Genomic DNA, 22,231 nt, shown 5'->3' with positions numbered 1-22,231 from the left:
TGGGACATTCCTCACATCAAAGAACTTTTACCAGAAATGACTGTGGTTCCCAAGTCAGCCCCAATCATACCTCTCTAGTGCCCCCTACGGGACATTCTTAGAAGAACTATCTGGGGAATGTATTTTTCCAGCCCCAGAGAGTGTTAACCTGGTGAGTTTTCGGAATTCTTAGGATTTTTTTCTTTTTAATCCAGGACAAATAAATGCCGTATATTTAACAGTGGTTCACTAGGAGCTGCTTGACTTTGAAATGCAGTTTCTTTTCTGATTTTTTTTTTGTTCTGAATAAAACGTAGTTGAAAAGGGAGTGCTTTTTTTCTTTCCCTATTTTGACATCTGTCAGCACAATGTCTTCAAATTCCCAAGGCTTGTTTTCTTGATATTGTTTGTATTAGGACATTGGGAATTTTATTTGGGGAGGTGGTCTTCAGAATTGGTGGGAAGGTGGGAGGTGTATATTAAGGGTCTGGTGCCTTTTTCTTTTTTTTTTTTGCCTTGATCTCACAGATGTTGTAGATTAGGATCAAACGAAATGTTATCCCAGGAATTTGTCTGTTCCGCTGATTCTTGATGGTGGAAGTCAGTGTCACTGTTTCATCAAAGTGAATGGGGTGAAACCGCAGTCACGTATTGTCTGAGTGGCAGTTGAATTTTCCTATCCAAACTCCTGAGTGCATTTCCATTACTTTATTTCTGCCTGCCTCGTTATGCAAGGTGAGTGTAAAGTTAGGAGGCTTTGTTTTTTTCTTTTCTGTCTTATTACAAACGCACCCGAACTTATGCACCCAAATCACTGTTGTCCCCTTCATTGTTGTTCCTTGAGAAGACTAAATACTTATTTGAATGCTGTGGCTATTAGATTCAGAAAGGTTTTACAACATCCCTCTTTGGGACTGCCTTCAGCAAATTCTTTTGAAAACCCTCCCTCCTAACATATCTTTGTCTTTTGAGGGTGAATTTGATATTTGGAAGTTATCAAAAGATCTGACATATAAAGAACCAAGTGTGATGTATGAGGTCTGGGTGATCTGTCTGGGTCCAAAGCAGGGTGTGACCCCGAATCCTGTTGGTCTTCATCTCCGGAGTCTTCCTGGGACAGCAGTCACCAAGACAAGGCACATCAAAAGCAGGCACCTTTGCCACCTCTACCTTAGATTTCCCCACTCTGTTATACAGGAGCAAAGGTTTTGAGAATTCGGGAGGCTAACTTTCTGGTCTGTTTGTTGAAAGAAAGAAAAAGAATTCGTGTTTTATGGATGTGTCTCATCTATGTTGTATGTGGTATCTTTTGATGGCCACAGCATTTCAAAATGACGGCAGCTGCCCTGATTGAGGCAAATATATCTGTTCCAAACTCCATTCGGTAACTCTGTCCCTCTTGGACTCACTGGGCTGGAGAGGGAAGGTGTAAGACTCCTCTTGCCCGCTGCTGTCTCGCACCCTGTCACGTGGCAGTGACTTGGCCACGCTCACCTGCTGTGGTTGTAGAGAAGATGAGATGGCATCCCCTTCCCGTGGAGTGCAGAGCTGTCCCAGGATTGGTGGAGGTACAAAAGGGATCCACAGAATGGTGGAGAGAGTCCTCTCATGCTTTGGAGTGGAATTTCTGTCCAGAAGGGCCCTGGGAGGAAAGACACTGGGGAACCTGGTGGAAACTCTGTGTTGATCGCCTTATTTTCCTTGCTTTTTTCTTTTCTTCTTTGCTGTGCTTCACCCTGGCAGTTAGGTGAAGAAAGATAGCATGATTCTTTCAAGTGAACCTGACAGGAGGCAGGTCACCTGAGATAGTGTTTGTAAAATTTGGGGAAATCACGAGTTATTAGGACCATTTCCATGGTGAGCTAAGTGGCTTTCCTCAGAGAGGAACGAAAGGTCAGAGGTCAAAGTGATGTCCACTGCAGAATCTGTGAAAATTGGTTGAATTACATATAGAAGGCTTTGGAGAACACCCCACGTTAGGTAAAAATACAGAGCATTTGAGTCAAACTGGACCTCAGCAGGGTTATTCTGGGGCATTTGAAGCAGCATTTGCCCTGCCTTCTCCTCTTCCCCAAGCCAGTCTCCTGGGATGTTGGAATTTTCCTTTTCCTGTGCTGGAAAACTAAAAAAAGGGGTTCTTAAGAGAAAGAACGCAGTCTCTTCCCAGATGTGCATAATCATTTCTGCCTGCTGAGGCAGGTCACAGGTATTCATGGGGTTCATGGCTCGAGTGCTTTGTGGCCCAGTCAAGAATCAATCTGATGGAGAAATACCTGGCTGAGGTGATGGGCCCAACACACCAACTCTGACTTCCATCTCAAATGCCATTTCTGCCCAGCCCAGGAGTTTCTGGGATAAGCCCTGCCCCATCCACGTCTGCAGAAAATAGGAACCCAAACCCTACTTCCTGGACCTTTCTGCAGAAGGCCGTGGTTGTGACCCTTATTTCTGAATCCAAGGCCCTGCAGAGTTCAGAAAGGTCATTTTCCCAAATTAGCAACTGCTGGGCTACAGGGACCTGTCTGACCTGATGAAGTTGGGTGGCCCTAGGGGCCCTGTGTTCTGAGCTGTCTTTCTCATAGGCAGTGGGAGGACACACGTACTTGCTGAGCGGCCCCGCAGCTCCCTTAAATTCAGGATGCTTCAGGATAAGGAGGTTCTGCTGCCCAAAGACCTGCAGCAAGGCTTGTAAGGGCTCAAACTTGGGCTTCAGGTTCTGGAGATTCAACCTGTCTAGTGAGAGTCCATCCCTTCACTCCCTGGGTTAGAAGAATAGTTGTGATTTTTTGCTTTCTCACTTCCTCTCTTTATTCTTTTTCCACGAACCTGAGCATGAGAGATGAGAATGATCCTCTAGGACAGAGGCTGCCAAACTATGGTCCGAGTAGTTTTGTAAATAGGGCTTAAGAGAGCACAGGCACGCCCGTTAGTTTACATCTCGTCTGTGGCTGCACTCACGCTAGTGTGGCCGAGCTGAGTAGCTGCAACAGAGACCTCATGGCCCCCAGAGTCTAAAATATTTACTATCTGGCCTTTGACAGCGGAAGTTTGCCAAGATGCTCTAGGAGGTCGGTGGGGGTGGGGGGCAGTTTGTCCTTTTATAGGCATTCTTGCCCACCCAGAAGTCAACAGGATGACACAGTGAAAGGAAGCATTTGGAGGCTCTGCCAGGCTGGAATACCACACAGCCATCCAGCATCTTCGATTCGGTCCCTATAGGAGGAGCTTCCGGGGGGCTGGAGAGCCCCAGGGGAGTCAAGTGAGGGTCCTGGGTTCCCTCCTGTAGCCCCCCACTCCCAGCACACACCTGGTGCTGCATCAGGGATCAAACCACCCTAATGCCCGCAGCTGGGAGACCCCATCTTGGTTTCTGTCCAGTGTTAACCCGTTCGTAGAGAGCTGTGATTTCTCCCCAGCATGACATTTGACTAATTCTTGGGTCTGTTGTCAGAGAAGAATGCCAGGCTAACTTCTGGCTTCACAGACTCCTAGGCCCTCCTCTCCTCTCCAACCCCAGTGTCGCTTTCTGAAAAATACCTTTGGAGTTGAGACAAGACACATCTGTCAGATCTCACTTAAACTTGTGTGTGTCTCAGAGAGCCTCCACCTGCAGACAAAAGCCTTCTTTATCACAGCCCCCGTCCCCTCAGGGGCTAGGACGTGTTTTCCTTGCAGTTTAGAGCCAGTGTGTTCTCCAGATGGCTTTACCTCCCTCTGAAACAAGTTGTACATGCATTCAGAGGCAGTCATTACCTACTGCCTTGTTTTTATTGCTGTCTTGTTTTGTCTAGACCAAGCCATTGCTGCAAGGAGTCTGGCTGATGGCTGGGCACGGCCTTCCGTGGACCTGCCATCACAGAGTGAGTGGACCGGAGGGCCCCAAGAGGGGCTGGGAGTCAGCCACTGAGTCCTAAGGGATCTTAGTCTCTCAGCTTTGCTTCAGCTTTTTGGCTTCCCTCTCCCAGCCTGAAATGGGAGCCCTTTTGTTTGTTTTTTTGGAAGGAGGAATGAATTTCTTGGGTGCTTTCCTGAAAGGAAAGCTGACAGTTCCCCCACAGAAGTGGAAGGTCACATTAAACCATCCTGCTGGATGCCTCGGGTGTCTTTCAAACCCAGGACGGACTTGGGAAGAGAAACAATAAAAATGTTGGGTGCTTCCCAGGAATGAGAAGCTGGCATTCTCCCTGGGGCCACCCCTTTTGCACTGTAAGTGCACAGACACTTCCAGGGACGATGCATGTTGAGGATGGTGATGGTGGCGACGGTGGTCGTGATGACGATGACGCCACCTTTCGCTTCTTTGGAGCAGCGTTTCTCAACCCTGGCTGCACATTAGAACCTCCTCAGTCATTTTTTTAAAGCACCTTATCAGAACCCCACCCCAAAGCAATGCATTTAGACCTGTAATGGTGAGGCTGGCTGCGGCATTGGTGTTCTTAAAAAGCTCCTCGAATATTCTAACGTGCAGCCGGGGTTGAGAGCCGCTGGTGTGCTGTTAGAGCCCGTGACTACAAGCAGCTTCTTATTTAATCCTCATGATAGTGCAGTGAGTTTGGTGTTACTACTCCCCTTTCCAGACAGGGAAACCGGGTCCTCAGTGATCCACCAGGGCCTCAGATCCAGGCCTCCTGACTCAGACTACTCCCCATTCTCCCTCCCAATCCAGCAGCGCAAGAGAAACATAGCTGCCTGGGTTTTAGTGCTTCTGCACAAACTCAGCCGCTCACGTGTTCTCACTGCCCTGCCTCCTCACAGCCAGCCCTGGTTGTCTGTTTTTCCTCCTTGAAGATCATTTCCCACTTGTATCCTTCCGTGTTCACTGCATCCTGCCCTCCTTCACACACACATACCCAGATACACCTATTACTTTTCAGTGAGCTCCGGATAAAAAGTCCAGTTGTCTTTGCCTTGGGAGGTGACTCAGAATCCATTCATTGCACTGGGCAGCTCTCCTCACGGACTCCCAGAATCCATTGCGCTGGTAGCTTCACAGAATCCCAGAATCCACTGCACTGGGCAGTTCTCCTCACGGACTCCCAGAATCCACTGCGCTGGTAACTTCACAGAATCCCAGAATCCACTGCACTGGGCAGCTCTCCTCATGGACTCCCAGAATCCATTGCACTGGTAACTTCATAGAATCCCAGAATCCATTGCACTGGGCAGCTCTCCTCACAGACTCCCAGAATCCATTGCACTGGTAACTTCACAGAATCCCAGAATTCATTGCACTGGGTCACTCTCTTCACTGAATGCCCCTGACCTGGGGCCCCAGGGAAGTCTGGGAGGTGAGACAGGCACATTCCACTACCCAGACTAGGGTCAGGCAGCTGGCAGGGGAGTGAGCAAGGAAGGGTCCACAGCGAAGGGTCCACAGCTCCCTCAGCTGCAGTGAAGTATTTACACAAAGCAACCCGGCTGTCGTCACCAGGGGCAAAGCCCATGGTGGTAGCAGCTGCCGTTGCTGCTGACACTTCTAATCCTGGTTGGTCTGATTGGGCCAATATAGGGGAGGTGCTATAGCATCCATGCTAATGGCAGTGGGATTTCATCTGGGGTCAACCAGACCTGTGGGGAGTCCTGGGTGAGGGAAGGTCTATAGGGACCCTTGGTGGGGATGACCCTGATGCTCTGTCCGAGGGCAGTGGGGATGGATACCAGCACTTGGGGCTGGATTTTGAGGCAGGAAAAAACAATGCTACAGAAGCTTGTGTTGCACTGTATTTGAGAGACCTAGCCTCTTTGTCAGGCTGAACTGGGTTTGAATCCTGACCCCACTGCTTATTAGAACGTGGCCTTGGATAAGTTACTTAATCTCTCTAAGCCTGAATTTCTGCCTCTAAAATGGAGATAATGGTAGTTCTTACCTCAGAGGGAAAATTAATGGGACAATCTAGGTCAAACACTACCATGGTGCCTGTCATTTAATAAGTGCTCAGTAAGTGTTAGTTATTATTGTTGTCAATATTTCATCCACCAAGTTAGGGAAGAAAGGATGTGCAGAACCTTTTTGTGGAAACGAATTATCCGAGGCTGAGGGTTTCAGGAGGGGAGCTTTCTCCCGAAAATCTGGAAGTAGGGGATCTTTCCCTTCTCCCTCCTTCTCGCTTTCTAGTAGCTGCCCTGAAGGAAGGTCAAGCCCAGCTGCTGAGGAGCATGGCCCATTTTAGCTTTTGTACTCTGTCATCATCTTATATTTTAAATAGAATGCTTCCTGCAGCATGTTCCACAGAGCTCTGCAACGTGGTCTGGGCATAAATTAAGTGACAGGGAGAAAACTCAGAGCTAGCAGCAAAGTTTCACACAGACACGCCTGTGAGCACAGATAGATAGATATGTAGATAGATAAAGAGAGACACAGTGTGTCTGCCCCAAGCAAGATGGGGGTGAAGGTCAAGGAGGACAAGGACAGCAAGGGGAAGTCTGGCAGCAGACGCTACCACTTTCAGTCTCATGAGTCAGAGGATATCTGTTCATGGACCTGGTCTCACCCTGATGGGGCCACAACCCCATCATGAACCTGTTTGGAAAGTAACGAAAGCAGACATAACAACCTTCCTGGTGATCCTCGTTGCTGCAAAGCAGATGGTCGGCAAATCTCCTCAAGGGATCCTAAGCTGGTACCCTCGGGAATAATGGCAAGTGACCCAGAAGTTCAGGAGGCCCCGGGTGGGAGGCCTGCTCTCTTGCAAATGGGGGCCTAGCTGGCCTGGAGGGCTTCAGAGAGGACCTGCTGAGTGTGAGCTGCTAGGGACCACATGTATCCTAGAAGCCATTGGAGATATGACCACATCCTCGCTGAGCCAGTTGGGGATGGAGTTTCCAGGACCTCAGTCAGGGAGCAGATCTGACATGGGGGTCCCAGGAATAGTTAAGATCCCCTTGATTCTTGGATGTGCAGGAAGTCCACCCAGTGTCTTGACCTTGGCTTCCCAGGCTCTGACTTTACTTTCTGCCAGTTTTGGCCTCCTGGCTCTGCTTGTCCTGTTCTGCAGTATTTATTGGCTCAATCCTACTTTTCTCCTCATTTCAGAAATTCCGGGTAGATATGCCTGGCTCAGGCAGCGCCTTCATCCCCACCATCAACGCCATCACGACCAGCCAGGACCTGCAGTGGATGGTGCAGCCCACGGTGATCACCTCCATGTCCAACCCGTACCCCCGTTCGCACCCCTATAGCCCCCTGCCGGGCCTGGCCTCTGTCCCTGGGCACATGGCCCTCCCAAGACCCGGCGTGATCAAGACCATTGGCACCACTGTGGGCCGCAGGAGGAGAGATGAACAGGTACAGTTCCTATCAGGAGCCGCATTCGTGGCTTTCCAGGCCTTATAACGCAGTGTTTCTCTGAAGACTGGCAGGGAGCAGGGTCGACGTTCCGGGAGCGCTGGGGAGATGAAGGAGCTCAGGACCAGTGGAGGCAGAGCTAGAGACCTGAGAGTCAGGCATTTCGCCTGTGTCCCTTAGAATCTGTGTCTTAGTTTCCTCAGCTGCAAAATGGAGATAGGGTCTTGCTGGCCAGGACTTGCTTCCAGCCGAATGAGATCATGGTGGGAAAGCACAGTGAGTGGTGAGGCGTCAGCACATGGGCAGGACTTAGGCCCTGCCTATAGCAGTATCATTCTCTGATAACTTGGTACAGGGGCCACAGGACAAGCAGCCAGTGAACCCTGGCTGGGAGCTTTCTGGGGAGTCCTTAACTGTCTCCCAGTATCTGGTAGATACCCAGCAGTCCTAAAGGCCCCCGCCCCTTCTAGACCAGTACTGCCCACACTACTTCCATTCTCCCTCCATGGTTCAGGCCTCCAACTCAAGGCAGGACCCCGTTTCAAGTGCCTGGGATGCACATTCCGGAAGTGGAGGGACGCTGGGGTCTTTGGAGTCTGCTCAGCTGCTTGAGCTCCCGGGGCTGGGGGGGGAGGTGGTCAGATATCATCAGCCTTTTTTTTCCTCAAGGGGCTCAGCTTTGAGCAGGAGTCAACATGGCTGAGAGAGACGCCAGCAAAGGGTGGGGCCTCTGCTCTCTAGGTAGCATCTACCCAACACTCAAAAGGCCCATTGTCTGTATTAACAGATTACCAGGGCAGCGATGGCCCCCTGCTTCCCAAAAGAGAAATCAGAGTCATGCATAATTCCAGAAAGGAGGGAATGAGCCTTCCAAGAGCCCCATCTGTCCCCCTTCACAGATGACACAGCCAAGGCCTGGACACAGCTACCTGGGGCTACTTGGCAAGTGAGTGGGGAAGCGTGGCCTAGAACCAGGCCCCTGGACCCCTGTGCGGTGCTCTTTCTCCAGCACCATGCCACCACAAGTCCAGGGAAGGGAGATACTTTGGCAGTAGAATCCCTTTTTCAAATGAAATGTTAGCTTGAAGAATTACTTCAGTTACAGCTTTGGAACCCCTCCCCATTTCAACCACTGTCCACCTCCACTCCTTGTTCCAATCCAAGGACCTTTCAAACGTGGTGCCCAGTGGATAATTGCAGATCCAGTGCCACTAGTCCCCAGGACACTTAGAATCACAAGGGTCACTGCTCTGAGGAACCGGAAGCTTTCACAGGAGCCCCGTTCCTCTGAGGAAAAAGCTGGGCCTTGTATCCATTACATGTTGGTTGGTTCTATTAGTGGCAGGGCCCTGTGCAGGGGCAACTTGGAGGGGTGTGTGTAATAGACAGTAACAGACACAGCTCCCGGGTGCTGTCTGCTGCTGGGGCAAATGGCCAGTATCCCCCTCACTGCTGCTTTCCATACCTGTAGTTATAAATATTGCAGTAGCAGTGATCCTAAGGTCCTCTATAAATGTGCCTCCTTCAGGAAGCCCAGGGTGCTAAGCTTTGTAGCCACTGACGATTTGGATTCTCCCTGTATGTAAGGGACCCCTGAGTAAGAGCCAGGCTTGGGAGGGACTCTTGGGTTAGCAGGACAACAAAGCAAGATGTGCTGAATACTCTTCATCCTTTTCTGGACCTGGCTCACACCAAATCTAGAAGTTTATATCTGGAAGAGACTTTGGAGACCAGCTTTTCTATAATTTTCAATAATTATAGAAAATTCAATAATTTTCCCTCTGCACCTATTTTACAGATGAGGAAACTGAGGCCCAGAAAGAAGGGCCTTGTCCAGGCTCACACAGTGAGTTAGTGGCAGAGCCAGGACTGGAATCCACCTCTTTTGACCTTCAGCCCTGTGGTTTTCCTACCGCACCACCTAGACGTGCCCTAAGACAATTTGGAGAATTTCCTTCCTTTTTTGAGAGAGAGAGAGAGAGCCAGAAGTGTTTTATCCCATGTCAGTTAGGAGTTCAGATAATCGTCTGGCAGCTTGGAGGAAGCCTAGGTGGCGGCATCCTAGAACCTTGGCTCTTTGGGTTCCTAGCCTGAGGGTCTTTTCTCAGAGGCTCACTTCCGCCTTCCCAGCCTCCCCCAGGGGGAGGAACCTGTTACCAGGGGCTGGCCTGGTGCCTCACTGCCCTCCTCCGTAACCTGCCCCAGAGGCTCCCTCTGAGGCCAGCCGTGGCGGGGAGGGGCGGGTGTGTGTGGCTTGTGGATGGGTATGTGGTGGTGCTGACACACTCAAGTTGTAACCGTGTTGTCACCACCCCTGAACACTTCCTAAGCCTAGAGCTCCCACAAGTTGCCCCACACCTCACCACATAGGGGCGAGGCTTCTAGGGCAATTGGGAGGTCAGAATTTGTCCAGAAGCAGCCAAGGGGGAACGGAGGCCAAAGTGGACCAGGACCAGCTCTCCATCTTTTCTGCCCCTCATCAGTGAAGGAGGAGGGGGGCTAGCTGGGCCTCAAGGGGAACCCTGGGAGCCTTTCAGTGCTGAGCCCTGAACCCACGACTGCAGCAGGGTTACCCTCTTGGACTCAGGTTGAGACAGGGTTAGGAGTAGCCAGTATTCAGGGCCTTGGCCAAGTGGCCTTGTGACCTCAGCTGGTCTCCACAGAGAACAGGGTGCCTGAATCTGTGGACTCTGGGTCCCCAATTGATTTGCTGCTCAGTGAGTGCAGAAAAGGCATCAGAGAGGAGACCTCTGAATTGCATCTTCTTCTTTCTAGCACTTTCTAGTTTAGAGAGGACTCTCACACTGCATCTCATCTGATCATTGCAGAAACGTTGTGGAAGGCAGGGCAGGTCCTATTAACCCCATTTTACAAATGGGGCTCTGAGGCTCAGAAGGGTCAGTAATCTGTCCAAGTCCACCCAGAAGTGCCACACCTGCGTTTGGCTCCCAGCTGCCTGACGCCTCTCAGAAGGGAGACCGTGGAGCCAACGGCTCTTTGGGTTCCTAGGCAGAGGAGGGGCCTAAGGAGGGAAGTAGAACCGGGACTCCAGCGTGGACTCCAAGACTGGGTCTCTGGAAGAGGCCTGAGGACTAACAGAGATGCTACTGGCTGGATGGGCTCAGGTCAGTGCGCACCTCCTGGAGGCTGCTGCAGTGATGCTGTGTCCTGTTCAGGACGTCACAGCCACACACCTTCAAGGCTGCAGGGAGCGTCCTGGGGACTCTGGCCTGGGCCCAGCCTGGGCAGTGGCTCCCTCCCTCACAGGATGGCTGGTGGTCCAGGCAGCATCCGTCAGTGGGGCGGCTTCTCTCTTAGCCCCTCCAAAAGTGGCTTTGGCCCTTTCCCCATGTATCCCTTGAGGGTAGGACTCAGGTCTTATTCCCCCAGAATCTTCTAAGCCCCAAGTACTGTACTTGGCATCTTGTAGGGGTGCCGTCAGTCTGATCCCTGAAGGGGTGGTCTGTCCTTTTGAACTGCTTTCTGCCTTGGCCCCCAGCCATCTCCTCACATCACCTCTGCGAGGGGCTGGTGGCCCTCCTCTGGAAGGAGGGCTCTGTGTAAGCAGAGTGTCAGCCCCGATGGTGGGGGCAGAGTTCTTGCCCTCTGGCCTGAGCCGCGGGCCCCTAACCAACCTCAGTGTGAGGAGCTGCGGGGGGATTTGTGTTCACTTGGTCTGTTGACAAACCTCTAAGCCCTCACACTGTGCCTGGCGTGCAGAAGGGCTCATTGGCTGAATGAGTGGATGTGGTGGGCAGCAGGGTTTAACCTGCCTCAGGGCCCCTCCTCCTTTCGCTGGTCCCATCCAGGCCGGCACTGTGCCAGGCTCACGGGTGAGTCCTCGGGGTTGAAGTGTGAGCAGCCAGCACTCGAGGCCTGGCAGAGGGGCTTGGGAGTGGGGTGGCCCTCCCTCTGGCAACAGAACATGCCCCCCTGGGTGCTTCCTACTCTGGGCCCAGCTACTTAATCACGTGGAGATAATGAGGCTCGCAGAGCAGGCAGGGTTATGGGGAGGAGTAATTAGGCGGAGAGTGGAGGAAGCTGCGTAAGTGGGTGGGGCGGGCCTGGCACGAGGGGACTCTGCGGGAAGCAGTCCCAGCCCGTTCTCTCGGGCCTTGGCACTGAGTCGGGGCTGGCCTGACACGTGCTGCCATCATGCTTGGGCTGGTGAGTCCCTGACCCATGGCTACCCTGTTCTCCCTTCAAACACGCGACATCACCTTCCAGGGGGGGTTCAGCTCTAAGCGCCCTCCCAGGCGTCCACACAGCAGTGAGCCGCGTGTTCTGGGCCTCTGAGCCGCGCTCCTCTTGCCTTCGGCCCTCCCCTCCCCAGTTCCAGAAGGGCTTCTTCCCCTACTTCAAATGCAGTTAAAAGCCGAAAAGGTGGTGAGCCATTTATCCGAGCCTAACCGTGATCCTTGACCTTGGCCTCTAGCTGTCCCCGGAAGAGGAGGAGAAGCGTCGAATCCGGAGGGAGAGGAACAAGCTGGCCGCGGCCAAGTGCCGGAACCGCCGCCGGGAGCTGACCGAGAAGCTGCAGGCGGTGAGGAGCTCTGCGTGGGGCGGGCGCATTTCTGGGCGGGCCAGAGCAGGGACCCCAGGGCTCCCGGCCCCCCCCTCCTCCTTGCCCCTAGTGGCTGACATGTGAGTCAGTGCAGACAGAAACATTGCTTCCTTTTAGCACATGGGTCAGCACTGCCCTGATTAAAGGAGAGGGCTGGGGAGAGGGAGCTGGCCTTTAGCACCAGCCTGGGCCCAGAGAGAATTGGACAGGCTTCTTGGGCCTGGTACCCTTTCTCATTCAGCACCTGTGCAATCCCTGCACTGAGACCTGCTGGGGCTCCTGGGTGAGGGATGGCAGAGGGTGTTGGCATTGGCGAGCCCAGGAGCCAAGGCAAGCCCAGACCTGCCTCCTCTGGGGCTCCTCTTCCCAGGGTGCCTGCCACCAGCAGGAGTGGCCCGGCCTAGCTTCAGCCATCTAGTTTGGGCGGGCGAGCATTGTGGGGAACTGCTCTCTGGGCTCCTTCACCCCTGCAGGGGTCGTGACGCTCTCTAGGTCTCATGGAGATCGGTCACGTGCAGCTGAGTTGTACTGTCTTGGGGTTTTCTCATATCCTTCGTGGCTGGGAGGGTTCCCTGCCTCTGCCCTGAGCCTGAAGCTGTCACCTTGGTACCTCCTTCTGCCTTTGTGAGTCATTCTCCCCTGCTGCCTAACTGCCCACACCTGGGGGCCCGTGGCCCTACCCCTCCCTCTCAAAAGCTTGACCTGACCAACGTCACATAACTCCCTCCAGAGCCCCGCCCTCCAGGATGGGCCGTATGCCGTGTGGGGGAAGCCCAAAGCCAGGACTGACTCTCCTGGGTGGAATGTGTTCAAAGTGAGGAGATGAGGGAGACTCCGTCGGCAATCCTTGCAACGACCAGCCAGGATGGTGCTTTGGAGATCATTGCCTTGCACGTCCTATTACTTTATTTAATCCTCCCAGTTACCATTCACCGGCTTCTGCTTCCCTTTGTCCATCCTGGAGCCCTCGCTCGTGGGTCTTGAACGTGTATGGCGTGAATCGCGCGGTGCCTGTAGTGGTGCCCCGTGGCGGCGTTAGAGGCGGGGAGGAGGAGTGGCGGTGCTCCGATGTCACGCGAGGCGGATCCATGAGTGCTCAGCACTCCCCGGGGAGACTCCCCCAGCAGAGCCCTCCCTACCACTGACCTTGCAAGGAGCCATGCCCCCTGGGTCTCCCCCAGGTGCTTCTGCCACCAGCCCCAGAAGAGCCTGCCCCCCTGAGGCCCCTCAGCTTTCCCCCCACCTCCCTAGAAGCCTCACACCCAACTCCCCCGCGCCTCCCCACCTACGACCCAGCCACCCAGGCCCTGAGCCACATCCTCCACAGGAAGCCTCTCATAAGCTCATGACATTCGTCAGACCCTTGAGACAGATGGAAACTTTTTTTCACTTCGGAATGTGCTGTACTCGGCTGCTTAGCGAAGCTCTGGCCCATGTCATCTCGTTCTCAAACAGGAATCTGTGTTCGGGAAAAGTGGGGAAGAGGCTGGTGACACGTGCCTTTCCGTATTCCATAACGACCCCCTGCATGTGCATCTGTTGCTTCTCTGGCTTTGTGTGAAAGGAAGGGCTGAGGTCCATGCCAGCCTCACGTGCCCGCTCAGGCTGGCAGGGGTCTCATCTGTTAAAGCTCGGGGGCTGAACTGAATGTTCTCCCGGGCTTCTGTGAGTCCTGAAACATATGCTTTCTACTTAGAGCAAAAAAGGGAAGAGGGACGGTGAAGATCCAGACGGGATGCATTGAGATCTTCCTATAAGCCGGGCACTGTCCTGGGCTTGTGTGCGCAGACAGAAATCTGCACTGCCACGCAGCTTAGAATTTAGTGTCCATGTGTCCACGGCGAGCGGGATGGGGCTGAGGAGGCACGAGGAGAGAGGGGTGGAGCTGCATGCTGTGCCCCCTTCCCCCACCGGATCTCACTATTACTCACCCCTCAGGCGTACCGGGGGGCGGTCCTGGCACCAAGGCAGAAGAGCGTAGTAGCATGTGGACTCTGGAGTCAGCTACATTGGGGTCAAATCTGGGCTACCCTACCTGCTTGCTCTGTGGCATCGGGCAAATGATTAAACCTCTTGGAAACTCAGTTTCATCTGCAAACTGATACCTGCAGGTTGCTGATACCTGCTTCAAGAAACCGCTAGGCTGAATGAGATAATGCCTGTGAAATGCTTAACACAGTGCCTGGCACAGAGTAAGTGCTCGATCATGACAGCTACGATCGTTAATTCACCCTTCCTCCAACCTGACTTTCCTCTTCTCTCAGTCTGGAGCTTTGGAAACAAAAGGAAACCTTAAACGTGCAGGTGGGCTGTGAGCTTGCTGCCTTCATGGTCTGTCCTCTGAGCACATGGCTGGCTTTCCCTTTCTCAGCCGGATTTGACAACCCCCCAGTGCAGCCCCTGCCGTCCCTCACGTACCCCTCTTCCCCTGCAGGAGACGGAGGAGCTGGAGGAGGAGAAGTCGGGCCTGCAGAAGGAGATCGCCGAGCTGCAGAAGGAGAAGGAGAAGCTGGAGTTCATGCTGGTGGCCCACGGGCCCGTGTGCAAGATCAGCCCCGAGGAGCGCCGGTCACCCCCGGCCTCCGGGCTGCAGGCCCTGCGCAGTGGGGGCAGCGGAGGGGTAGGCGCCGTGGTGGTGAAGCAGGAGCCCCTGGAAGAGGACAGCCCCTCGTCCTCATCAGCGGGGCTGGACAAGGCCCAGCGCTCCGTGATCAAGCCCATCAGCATCGCTGGGGGCTTCTATGGGGAGGAGCCCCTGCACACCCCCATAGTGGTGACCTCCACTCCTGCCATCACCCCAGGCACCTCGAACCTCGTCTTCACCTACCCCAGCGTCCTGGAGCAGGAGTCGCCTGCGTCGCCCTCTGAGTCCTGCTCCAAGGCTCACCGCAGAAGCAGTAGCAGTGGGGACCAGTCGTCAGACTCCTTGAACTCCCCGACTCTGCTGGCTCTGTAACCCAGCTCCCAGGGGCGTCCTCGTCACTGCCTCCTTCCCAGGGACCAGCACCTTTCAGCACTCCAGGGCCACGAGGGTAAGAAGGGGACCCTGCCAGAGAGCTCCCTGGTTCTGGGGAGACCCAGGTGGGATTTGGAAGTGAGGCGCTGGAGGACTTGGACAATCTCTTGGAAGTCACGGGACCTCCTCCCTCGTTCATCTTGCAAAGCAAATCCTGTTTCTTGAAAAACGTTGGACAACTTGGTTCGGCGGACCCGGGCATCTCTCTGGCTTCTGAAGAGCCTGAAGCTGGTGTGGACCGTTCCCGTCCCTTTGTCACGACATGTCTCTGGAGTGATGGTGTCTTTCTCTGCCCCACCAAGCATGCTCAGTGCCTTTTGGTTTCACCTTCCCACTATTTGCCCCTTCCTTTCCCCAGTGTCAATTTCACTTCCTCTTGGTTTTTATCAAATTTGCCATGACATTTCATCTGGGTGGTCTGAATATTAAAGCTCTTCATTTCTGGAGATGGGGCAGCAGGTGACTCTTCTGCTGGGGCTGACTTGTCCAGAAGGGGACAGTCAATGTGCAATACAGAACCTTTCCTCCCCTGACACTCCCGGTCCACCACCATCTCCAGAACCACCAGCAGGGCTCCCTGAGCTCTCGAGGAGATGCCGCCATCGCTGGGAGGCTCGGAGGACCCTTCCTCCCCATCCTCGGAGACGGCTTTTGGAGGAGCGGCTTGGCCAAAAGACAGGGTGTGAGTGAGACAGCCGGGGCACAGATTGGGTTTGCCAAATGCCTAATTACCGGGCCAGGAATAGTGCCAACAATCCACATGGGTGTCTTGAGTAGGACGTCTCCTGTAATTACTGCCTCGCCGTTCTGCCCCGGACCCTTCTCTCCGGACCAGGGAGGCATCCCTCCCTAGGAGCCACAAATCACTCCAAGTCCCTGCCGGCTCTGCCCTCCTCCACCCTGCCTCTCAGGGTGATGCCACCCACGGAGGTTTAATGAGCGTGGGCCTGGCCCCTCCCCAAGCCTCAAAAGCGCCTCTGCTGTGGACAGAAATGCAGGGGGAGGAAGGAGGGAGGCAGTCGGAGTGGGGTTCGCCTCGCAGCAGCCCCAGCACCCGCTTCTCACCTCTCACCCAGGTGCCTGTTCAACCCCCTGTGGTCGTCTGCTACCTAATGGAGCTAGTGCTTTTGCTTGTACACTCCCCTGCCCCTCACCCCAGCGTGCTCCTCAGATCCATCAGCCAGTTGTGAGCGGCTGGCCCAGAGCTGTCACTGTGGCTTGCAGCGTACCTGCCATGCTTGGGGGCTGCTGAAATCAGAGATGAGATGTGTTGCTTCCCGCTGCAAGCTAGCTGCTCCCTTCCCATGGGGTGGGGGGCAAGGAAGGGGTCCTCCAGCCTCGCCAAGAGCACAGCTCAGCAGAGCTCAGCGTGGTCCCCACCTCCCACCCCTCAAAGCCTTTTTCTCCCCAGGGTTGATCTTCCAGAATGAGCTTCTGCTGGGCTAGTGCTCTGAGGGAGACCCCGCTATTGTGATTCAGCTCTAGAGATCATTGGATGATAATTTAAAATTATATAGATATTATTTAAATCAACCCAGTGGGGGTTAGAACTCAAAGTTGGACTCCGGGGAGAGAGAGAGAAAGAGAGCAGTGACATGGTTCCCTGTTCCCTATTCCCTTCACGTACCCAGGCCTGGCACGCGGGCTGGCATTTAATGTCCATTATCCACTTGCCATGCACTAGACACACAGAATGGAACAGCCGAATGCCTAAAATACACAGACTGCTGTGACTGGGAGTGACGTGTGGAGAGATAGGGCATGAAGAGAGAGGAGATTAAAAGAAAAAGTATTTTGTCCCCAAATGCTTTAAAAATGTTATTTCCCACATTCCTTGGCTGTGACGCTGCCCTCCCAGTTCCCCAGAGGTTCTGGGCGGGGCGCTCCTAATAAGATTGGGCCACTGGGTTTCTCTGGCTTCAGATTAATCAAGGACGCGGAAGTCAGCAAGGAGTAGCAGGAGACGGGCAAAGAGAGCTGGGGTGTGCTCAGCTCTGAAAGGCTTAATCATCTCAAGTTGTGTTTGTGGCCAATTGGGAGCTATTTGCTTCTTTTTGCATATATATATATATTTCTTAAACGAAGCTGCTTTCTGGTGTTTTATTTCTAAAAGTCCCTTTGTGCCCCACTTTGCACAGCCCTGATCCCAAGGCAGGTCCCGGTATGTGACTTGGGGCCGGGCTGGACATGCCCGAGACAGTGTCTGGCTTTCGTTCCGATTTCAAGCTGCGTTGGCTTTGGGACCAGCAGAAAGCAAAAGCCCAGCCGCCTCTCAGGATCTTGAGGCCTCCGGAGCCGTGTTTCTATTCGGGACCCTCTAGCTTTGTTCTGGGAGGTAGTCTGGCTTCCCCAAAGCCAGAGGTTATTCGGAGAAGGCGGAATGTTCACACCTAACGCACTAGTGTACCCTCAGTCACTTCCTCCTGGCTGTTCTCCAAGTTCACACCAGACCCAGGCCTGCCTCCTCCTCTTCCCCCTCAGGGAGCAGCCGCAGCGGGGAGGCCTTTGTGCTCGGGCAGGGAACCCTGTGCTCCCCCTGTGTCCCCAGCCGTGAGGCAGCTGGTGTGGACTCCAGTTGGGCTGCAGGCAGCTCTGGGATGGCATAGGGCAGGCACCCCTTGACAGGCTGGTGTGAAACACACCGTCCCCTTGGCCACCTGGCTGGCCTCTCTGGGAATAGTCCTCTTCCTGGCTGGGTGGATGGGGACAGCTGCTGACACAGGAAAGAGAGGAGATCCCAGGTGAAGTTCAGGCGATTGCCAGAGCCAACTCAAAGCAGAGAGTTCACTGAGGACGTTTCCAGAAAGAAGTCATTGTTCTGCCTGTGAGACAGGCCAGGTGTCTTCACTGTGCCCAATAACACAAGCATCTCAACGCCAAGAACCATCAGAGGCTACTGGTTCCCTTTCTCAGGTTTTGGGGAAAGGAGTCTCCTCTCTGCTCCCACATGGCTCCATTTTAAGGATGAGCTCAACTTCCAGGCATTGGGACTTTTCTCCCATTTCCCTGATGGACCACCAGTGCTTCTTGCGGTCTCATCTTGTAACTTTCAGGTTGATTTCCTCCTCTGATGAGACATCCACGTGGCCTCTTTGAGAAGGAAAAGAATAACACCTACTATGTGCCAGACGATGTGTTAGGCACTTATATATATATATATATATACCTTCTTTAGGGTGAGACTGAGCCATGAGGACTTCCCTTATTAAAAGCCCACAAGTAATGAATAAACAAAAACACTTGGAGGTGAGAAGGTCTTTCTCCAAAGATCCGAGGCAAGATTGCCTTCAGTCCGAGGTTTGTTCTCAAAGACCCATCCCCTACAATATCCTTCCACCTCTAAACTTGTTTTCCCTGGGATGTGCTCCTTTGCACTCTTCAGATGGTTGACCTGAGTTTTATAGAATTTGTGGACCAATAGGATACGTGGTGTGTGTAACTTTCTTTTAAAAACTTAAGTAAAGGGGTCTTGCTATTTTCTGCTTGTTGAGTCTTCTTGGCATTCATCTTAAAAGCCAGCATCTCACTATTTATTGACAGGTCGTGTGTGTGTGTGTGTGTGTGTGTGTGTGTGTGTGTGTGTTCGTGTGTACATTTCTAAGTGTGCCCATGTCCTCCTGCACCTTTTAAAAAGGAAACCCAGTCACCCCACTACCTATTTGACATCTTTTCATGCTTCTAGTATTTTGGTCATACATCAAAAAGGGTTTTAATTTTCTAACGCTGACATGTTCAGGAGGAGCTGGGTCAAATTTTGAGCGGGGCGTGGGAAGGGGAGGGGGAGAAGAAATTGACATTTATTTTATTATTTATTTTAAATGTTTACATCTTTGTGTTGTACCAAGCCTGAATAGAAACAGATAGCATTAAAATGCTCAGTTCCTCTCTCCCTCTCTTTCTTCTTTATAATTTTTTTAAAAATTTAGGCTAATGATACTTCTTTTGTTTCTAAAATGATTTGTGACTTGTGCTGTATAAACTGTATAAAAAAAGGTCTGTTTTGAAAGATGGACTGTCATTCCTCTAGGGACAGGGGTCACCAAGAAGTCTACATTGTAAGAGAACCTGCCCTGTTCCTCAAAAAATTATTTTCTCTGTATGATTAAAAGTTTATTCCATTTCTTTTAGTTTGTGGTTACTTGATATTGAGGAAGGAAATCTTCACCTTTGTATAAAGAATAGGTATCAGGGTGTCTTTTCTGCAGTGAGAGATGTATATATAGTATTTTGGATATAGTAGACAATCATAAGCTTTGTGCATCTGTATTTGAGGTATGTTGATGATGTGGCGTAAAGACTGCTATAAGATCCTGGAGGCAAAAAAAAGTTGTACAAGATTCCTACAGCTTGATGGGGAATTTATCTTTCTGAACACCTTGTTTTCTTTCTTTTTTTAAGTATTGGTGGAATGGTCCCATTGGAAAGGCTGCTAAATAGGCCTCTCCAGGCAGGACTGTGAGCTCAGAAATCTTTGTATACTTTTGAAAATTGAGGAGTAGCTCTGCTCTAAAGCATCTCTGGTGGTGTTTTGTTGTTGTTGTTCTGTTTTGTTACTTTACTGTAATACAAGCCTACAGTATTTGCACTAAAGAAAGCTTGTTAGAAAAAGCTTGCTGCTATGGAAGAGAGAACATATTACAACTTTTTTTCTTTTTTTTTTTTTTTTTTTTGGTTAGCTTCTCCACTTTCAATTGAGTAGCATTTTGTAGAATAAAATGAATTAAGATTGAAGAGCCTCTGATGGTTGGTTTATTCTGTGTTTTCTTCCCATCTCTCCTGTCACGTCTCCTTTTTTCTTCTAGACTTTTCTACCTTTGGCCCCGTGGGCAGAGTTGGTCTCTCTGGTGGGAGTGGGGAAGCAAGGAATGGCTCCCCGGGAACCTCTTTCTGCAAAACTGGGAGGTGAGCTGCTGGGAGGGGCTTAGACCTTCCCTGCCTCTCTCTCTTGCTTCTTTCTCTTCTTGACCCTCTCCAAACCCTCCCAGTCCTTTTTCCCACTTCTCAGGGCCTGATTCTCAGCTGGCTGCCAAGTGCAAACCACTAATGGTTCACAGTGCTGTCCCTTCCTGGGGGTACTTTGGATTATATTTCAACAAGGTTGCTGGAAACTCAAGAATCTTCAAAAAACCAATTTAAGGTATCGCTCAGATGGTCCAGGTGGTCACGTGAGGTCACGCACAGGAAAGGCCTCTGGAAGCAACCAAGGTGTGCAGATAAGTGGGGTGATCACATCTCTGGACTTCCTTTTTGAATAGAGCCGGTTTGTTGGGTGTGGAACACTGAGAAGTGTCAGCCAGATCCCATTGCCCTGCAGACCAGGAAACCCCGGGGTAAATGGGGGAGCATCTATTCTGGGCGCTCGTTCCCTTTAATATAAACAGTAGGGAGGCACACCTGTCATTAGTTAGCTCTCGCGATGGTTGGCCCCAGCTGAGAGTCAGGCCCTGAGATGACGCCACTTGCTCCTAATCTGCGTAAGATGAGCCCAGGGTGTAGGCCTCGTTTCCTGGAGGACCCAAGAGCACTGGACTGTGAGTCACAGGGGCCCTGAATCCTAGGCCTGCCCCCACTGCTCGTAACCTCTCTGAGCCTTAGTTTCCTCTCTGTAGAGGGGGAGGGTAACAATAATACTGTGAGAGCACCCGCGTGGGAAGGATTCCCCTATCTCCTTTCCCTTTCGAGAGGGCCTGGAATATAAGGGAACGGGGCACTCAGAACTCTCGGCACCGGGCCTCCAAGCCGCCTCTTCTGCCTGAGTAGACAACAAGGAAAGGGTCTGGGGTGTCTCCGTGGTACCTGTAGTTTCCTGAGCAACTGACGTGTCTCTTTGTGAGTGTCGAGGAGGCAGGTGCTGGGAGGGTTCGTGTCGGCTTCCGTCGGCTTTCGGGATTATGCTGTCCTGAGAGAAGCAGGCGTCTCTGCTCGCCTCTCGTGGCTAGGCGCTTCTGTGACATTTTTCATCTTCCAGTAACACTTCGAAATCGACTTTGTTTGTTAAAATTCCCACCTCTTCACTCACATGGCAATTAGAGAGGCTGATGGTTGCCAGGCGCTTATTAGATGGAGTCATAAGCAGTCCTGTTTCTTCGGGTGGCCGTCGATGCCTTCAAAACATGCAGACAGCTTTTTAGTCTTTTATTGAGAAAAACAATAAGGGGCCACCTCCACTGGGCTCTAACAGGGTCTGCTGGGGAATTTGCAATTCCTGCTGAGTCTAGGCTGTCTTGAACTGGTCACTGGTTCAGCGACCTGGGTTGATGGTAAACTCTATTGATTACATATCCAACACAGTTGGAGTTCTAAAGATTAAGCGGGGTTCTCTCCCTCGGGAAAGACGACTTGGTGAGCGACTCCCGGGACTATCCCCTTTTGCTGGACCTAGAGTTTCCCAAGTGAACACAACTTTGTCACTGGGCTTTCTTTGTTTACTGGACTGCCGCTGAATAAGGGAAAAGGAATTTCTCCTGGAGCTGCTATTTTCCAAGGCCGTCAGCAGTGTTTGTCTCTTGGGTTACTGAATGAGACACGTATGTGAAGGCATAGGAGAAGGTATGAAGTGCTGAAAAGAAAAAGGAGACTTGGTTATAAAGTTGACTGATGCAACTTGATTATAGCACAGCCACTGGGCTCTGGGCTCCCAGGCCATGTTTGAAATGAAAGGGTGTGATTTCCCTTTGGGTCCTGCGTCTTTAAAAGATGGACGGGTACTGGTATGTGGTCAGCCCAGCCCCCGCCGCTGGTCCGGGGCCCTGCCAGGCCTGCACACAGCAGGCCCCACTGAGGAGGGCTGACGGCCGCCCCGCCCGTCCCCACCAGCCTGGCACTTGATCCAGGATGCAGCTCTAGCACCTGCCCTTGTTCTCTCTGACGGAGTCTGTTCCCCCCGTGACGCGACAACAAAAGGACGGCTTCCTGAGAAGCTGTGAGCTGTCAGGACAAGTCCACCCGCCATTCGTTGCAACCAGCCTTCACCTTTGCGGGACCTGCCTGGAGTGGAGAGAAACTGTAGCCTGTGACTCTGCTCTTTGGGGCAGGATCGTCCTCCTTCCTCCCCACTGGGCCCTGACGGACAAATGGCCCAGAGAAGCGTCTGGGGTGCCATCCACAGTCTGCGAGTTGTTGTCTCTGGGAGGTTCCCCTGGTTTAAAGGAAAAAATAAAACCTGCTTCAGGCTCCACCTCTGGAACTAGAAAGTCCTTAATCAAACGAAACACCTTAACAAGTCCTTGTTAAGGACTCAGCCAACGGAGTAACAAACCAAAATACACACATTCAACTGGTTTGTCACGGTGCTCAGCTGAATGTCTCTGAGGACCCTTTGGAGGCCTGACCCAAAGGTGAAACTCACATAACATAAAAGTAACCATGTTAAAGTGAACAATTCAGT

The 22,231-nt window shown here is 52.3% G+C and overlaps 1 protein-coding gene and 1 long non-coding RNA gene across 6 annotated transcripts in view; both read left to right on the top strand.

Moving 5' to 3' along the window:
• Positions 1 to 16,928, top strand: part of FOSL2 (FOS like 2, AP-1 transcription factor subunit) — a 29,252-nt gene extending 12,324 nt beyond the window's left edge. For 2 of the 4 annotated variants that reach the window (XM_060169775.1, XM_060169774.1), the window contains 3 exons: positions 7,013 to 7,264; positions 11,700 to 11,807; positions 14,263 to 16,928. In XM_060169775.1, coding sequence (XP_060025758.1) covers positions 7,013 to 7,264; positions 11,700 to 11,807; positions 14,263 to 14,784 — 882 coding nt within the window. In that variant the 3' untranslated portion in view covers positions 14,785 to 16,928. Of the gene's footprint in view, positions 1 to 553; positions 1,548 to 3,770; positions 3,840 to 7,012; positions 7,265 to 11,699; positions 11,808 to 14,262 lie in introns of those variants that run through there. The other 2 variants (XM_060169773.1, XM_060169772.1) reach the window with 2 other exon arrangements.
• Positions 16,929 to 20,288: 3,360 nt separating this feature from the next.
• The window catches only part of LOC132531788 (uncharacterized), a 38,943-nt gene continuing 37,000 nt past the window's right edge, over positions 20,289 to 22,231 (top strand). For both annotated transcript variants that reach the window (XR_009544226.1, XR_009544225.1), the window contains exon 1: positions 20,289 to 20,375. This is a non-coding gene — a long non-coding RNA (uncharacterized LOC132531788). The remainder of the gene's footprint in view (positions 20,376 to 22,231) is intronic.

The sequence above is a fragment of the Lagenorhynchus albirostris genome, chromosome 13, assembly GCF_949774975.1.
Source record: "Lagenorhynchus albirostris chromosome 13, mLagAlb1.1, whole genome shotgun sequence".
Taxonomy (NCBI): Eukaryota; Metazoa; Chordata; class Mammalia; order Artiodactyla; family Delphinidae; genus Lagenorhynchus; species Lagenorhynchus albirostris.
The sequence above is the reverse complement of the archived record's forward strand: the minus strand, read 5'-3'. Positions and strand labels throughout refer to the sequence as shown.